Source organism: Brassica oleracea, chromosome C4 (assembly GCF_000695525.1).
Source record: "Brassica oleracea var. oleracea cultivar TO1000 chromosome C4, BOL, whole genome shotgun sequence".
NCBI lineage: Eukaryota > Viridiplantae > Streptophyta > Magnoliopsida > Brassicales > Brassicaceae > Brassica > Brassica oleracea.
The window spans coordinates 7996796-8001120 of record NC_027751.1 but is presented as its reverse complement, the minus strand read 5'-3'; the positions used below and the strand labels follow the sequence as shown (position 1 = coordinate 8001120).

Below are 4325 nucleotides of genomic sequence, written 5' to 3'. Positions count from 1 at the left end.
CAGTTAAGATCACTTATTTGTGTTCAGCTCATGCTATTGACACCCTACAACCCTAAGCAAGCTTATCCGACTACTCAATCATAAATCAAGATGACGCAGACATGGTTTCTGAATAATACTGCATATAAAATAAAGTAGAAAGACAAGGGTTCAGGATGATCTTCTCGTGAAAATGAGAGATGGAGCCTTCTCCCTTACAAATTGCTCAAGTTCCGCATCGAATATTCCAAAATGACATCTGACTTCATGAATCTCTCTTCTTTGCTCTTTCACCTGCTCCAAACCTGGAATGATATCAATTAAGCATGAATTAGGACTGAGAATTAACTCAAAGCACATATATAATGGCATTAAAAACATGATATATCAATTCCCCCAGACTTAGATCCTTGTTTGTCCTCGAACAAGGCCAAGCCTCAAGAACAGGGATGAAGGTTTGAAAGAGTGGGAACTCGCTTGATCTCAATAACCATACTCTTACCACACATCTTTGAACCATACAAGCTGTAGACTAAGACCACACACCCTTACCAGAACACCCATGATCGCTGTTCAAGAATCAGCTCCATACTCTGTATCTCATACCTGAAAAATGGTACATTATCGAGACAAAACTCCTTGAATTCAATTAAGAACAGCGTGAGCTTCTCATCACAGACACTATTCAGGGTAGACGGACTAGGTAATAAATAGGCTATTTCATGATGGAGCTAAGAGTGTTTAGGGGCTACCAAATGTAAGTGGATGCAGGATATCGCGCAAAATAGCAGGAGAGGACGGATCCATTGATGTCCACAGCCCTTACTCGTTTCTGCTTCACGGGTGCAGTTGTTCTTTCCTTCGGATCAACCGTGGGACTGTTCTTCAGTTATTTACTTCCTTTGCCTACTTCTCAAAATTTGGTACGAACTCCTTGCTCAACCTTCCCTGTGGCGTGTATTTTTTTTTTTTGGATTCACCTTCCCCATCTCCATCACCATAAAATAGATAGAAACAATATATAGATTTTTTTTTTTAACTGAATATACAAGGTGATGGGGTTGCGCGGGAGAGGCAACAGAATGAATGTTTTGCAGCCACTGATGGTCTATTATTTTGTTTCTCACTGGTCGCCATTGTTCCTCTGGTTAGAACGTGCACCCTTAGACTGTTCTCTTGTTAGAGCATGGTCTTATCGACTGTTCTCTTCATGCTTGATCTCTCTTCTTTGAACGTGTGGCATTAACGGGTAAGAGGCTGCGTCGATATTTTCCTCTCCGACCCTTTTGCACATATCTGCACATATGACACTGAAAAACAGAGTGCATGAGGGTAAAAATAAAGGGTTAGGCGCAAGGTGGGAACTAGCTAAAGATGAGCTAGCCACTCAGGATCATCAAGATTCACAAAAGGAGTAAGAAGTCATGAGTGTAAGTCTCGTTTCCCTGATCTAGTGCCCATAACAAGAAGAATTTCAGTCAAGATTAAGTTAAAGTTAGGTGGAGTTGAGTCTACCAAGGGTAACCTGATCGGTTGAGAGCTTCTGGAGAATCAAATGAGATAAGTCAGTGTTTCAGGTCCAAGTGTGGGCCTCTCATCATTGCTAAGGTCACTGGATAAGAATGTTAGAGCACGAGGTGGTTAAAAGATTATTACAACACAATGTCCTAATTCCCACAAGAGTTTTAGCTGACTCGATCCTAAACTGACTCAATAAAACATCCAAATGACATAAGGACTGACTCAGAAATAAAGAAATAGAGTTTCAGCACACAACAAGTGCTTCCCCCAGACTTAATTTACACCATCCCTGGTGTGAAACCAAGTCGAGGTCATCCAAATAACAACACAAATCATAAAAGTAAAGCATAAAAAATAAAGAGTTCTGATGGATAGAACAATGGATAGAGAATAGTCCTCGCGGACTCAGTCGGACTCGCCGCTCTCGGCCGGATCAAACGAACGTCTGTTGCACGAGCGATGAACTTCCTCAGTTGAAGGGCCTGTTCCCATAGGCGCCTTTCCTGGACGGTGCGATCGTGGAGTCTACTCTGCTGGTGATTGTCGCTGGTTACTTCCGCCAATGCAGCCGCCAGTGACGAAATGGAGGATCCTCTGCATGAGGCTGTTGTTTCTGGGTCCGGAACACTTACCTGGAACAGGCGATGGGTTGTTCCACCAGGAAAACAGTCCTTTGGTTGTTCTGACTGAAGTGTCCGTTTTTTTTTTTGGGGCCAAACTAAATCTGAAAAGAAATAAAATAGACTATAGAAAACAATATATACACTCACCAGTGGGTTGCCTGCCACCAAGCGCTTAGTTAAAGTCATTAGCTTGACTTGGCTCAGCCGATCAGGCTGATGGGGGATCGCTTAGGAGAATTTCTTCGCCCTCTGCGATAGTGGAGTCAGCAAGGTAATGTTTTATGCGCTGACCATTGACGACGAACTCGTCTCCCTTTCTATCCAGCAACACAACAGCTCCGTAAGGTCGAACTTCCTTGACGGTGAAGGGTCCGGACCATCTAGATTTCAGCTTGCCTGGGAACAGCCTAAGTCTGGAGTTGAAGAGCAAAACCTTATCGTTTGGTTCGAAACGTCTGGCAATGATTCGCTTGTCATGGTAGGTCTTGGTCTTCTCCTTATAAATTTTGGAGCTCTCATAGGCAAGGTGCCTTATCTTTTCCAGCTGATGGACTTGGATCATGCGCCTCTCAGTTGCTGGCTTGATGTCGAAATTCAGTAACTTGACCGTCCATGCAGCCTTGTATTCGAGTTTGACAGGAAGGTGACAAGCCTTACCGTAGACCAGGTGATAGAGAGTGGTCCCTAGCGGCGTTTTGTAGGCTGTTCTGTAGGCCCAGAGAGCATCCTCCAGCTTAAATGACTAGTCCTTGCGCGAGGTATTGACAGTTTTCTAGAGAATGTTCTTGATCTCCCTGTTGGAAACTTCAACCTATCCACTCGTCTGGGGATGATAAGCGGTTGCCACCTTGTGTTTCACCCCATGCTTCTTCAACAGACCCTGAAATGCCTTGTTGATAAAGTGTGTTCCGCCATTGCTAATGACCACTCTAGGCACCCCAAATCTCGGAAAGATGATGGAGCTGAACATCGTGGTCAACACTTTTGCATCATTAATGGGACTCGCCACTGATTCTACCCACTTGGAGATATAGTCAACGGCGACGAGGATGTACTCGTTCTTGAAGGATGGAGGGATTGGTCCCATGAAATCGACTCCCCAACAGTCAAACACCTTAACCTCTAAAATGTAATTCTAAGGCATCTCATTCCTTTTGCTGACGTTCGCAAGTCGCTGGCATGCATCGCATCGAGCTATGTAGGCGTGAGCGTCTCTGAACATAGTCGGCCACCAGAAACCTGCTTGAAGGATTTTTGAAACCGTTTTGAATGTAGCAAAGTGGCCTGCGTAAGAAGAACCATGACAATGATGTAGGATCCCTGGAATATCTGCCTCAAGAACACACCATCTGAATATGCAATCCTTGTAATGTTTTTACAAGTACGGTTCATCCCAAAAGTACTGCCTCGCTTCTCTTAAAAATTTCCTCTTCTCGTTTCCAGTGAACTTAAGTGGTTGCTTTTCAACAGCAAGGAAATTCGCAATCTCAGCAAACCAACGGAGGTGAGAGTACTGCTTTTGGATCGCGGCTACTGGTTGTTCCGTTACGCGAGAACAATCAGATGTCATGCTCAGAGGTTGTTCTACGAAGCGCAGACCAATCGCGTTGACGTGTTCCACTGTGTGTTCTTCATCAAGAGCTGTGCCGTCCTCAATCTTCATTCTGGAAAAATGGTCTACAACCCCATTCTCGACTCCCCTCTTGTCTTTTATCTCAAGATCAATTTCTTGGAGAAGAAGAATCCACCTCAACAATCTCGGTTTTGCATCTTTCTTTGTGAGCAAGTACTTAAGAGCAGCATGGTCTGTGTGCGCAATCACCTTCGATTCCACCAGGTAGGATCTGAACTTCTCGAATGCAAAAACAATAGTCAGGAGTTCCTTCTCAGTCGTAGCGTATCTGCATTGAGCTTTATCCATGTTTTTGCTTGCGTAATAGATTACATGAAGTTTCTTATCTTTGCGCTGTCCAAGGATTACTCCAACTGCAAAGTCGCTAGCATCAGTCATGATCTCGAAGGGGAGAACCCAGTTTGGCGGTTGTACAACAGGTGCGCTGACTAGAGCTCCTTTGATCGTGTGAAACGCTGCTAAGCACTCGCTGTGGAAATCAAACTTCATCTCTTTGCAGAGAAGTCTGGTGAGTGGTCTCGCTATTTTTGAGAAATCCTGGATGAACCTCCTGTAAAACCCTGCGTGAC

General features: G+C 44.3%; 1 protein-coding gene across 1 annotated transcript; it reads right to left on the bottom strand.

Annotated features, from left to right (window-relative positions):
- Positions 1 to 2331: 2331 nt before the first annotated feature.
- LOC106338014 lies at positions 2332 to 3210 on the bottom strand. The gene is made up of 2 exons (XM_013777089.1): positions 2983 to 3210; positions 2332 to 2865 (listed from the first exon to the last, which is right to left on the bottom strand). Exons 1-2 carry the CDS (start codon positions 3208 to 3210, stop codon positions 2332 to 2334), a joined length of 762 nt encoding a protein of 253 aa, XP_013632543.1.
- Between the last annotated feature and the right edge of the window lie 1115 nt (positions 3211 to 4325).

Bases quoted from the DNA above. Each gene is read 5' to 3' on its own strand.
- LOC106338014 (XM_013777089.1), bottom strand. From the start codon at position 3,210: ATGGGACCAATCCCTCCATCCTTCAAGAACGAGTACATCCTCGTCGCC. The intron at 2,866-2,982 runs GTGAAACACAAG...CGCAAGGACTAG, and splicing joins GTCTGTTGAAGAAGCATGGG to TCATTTAAGCTGGAGGATGC.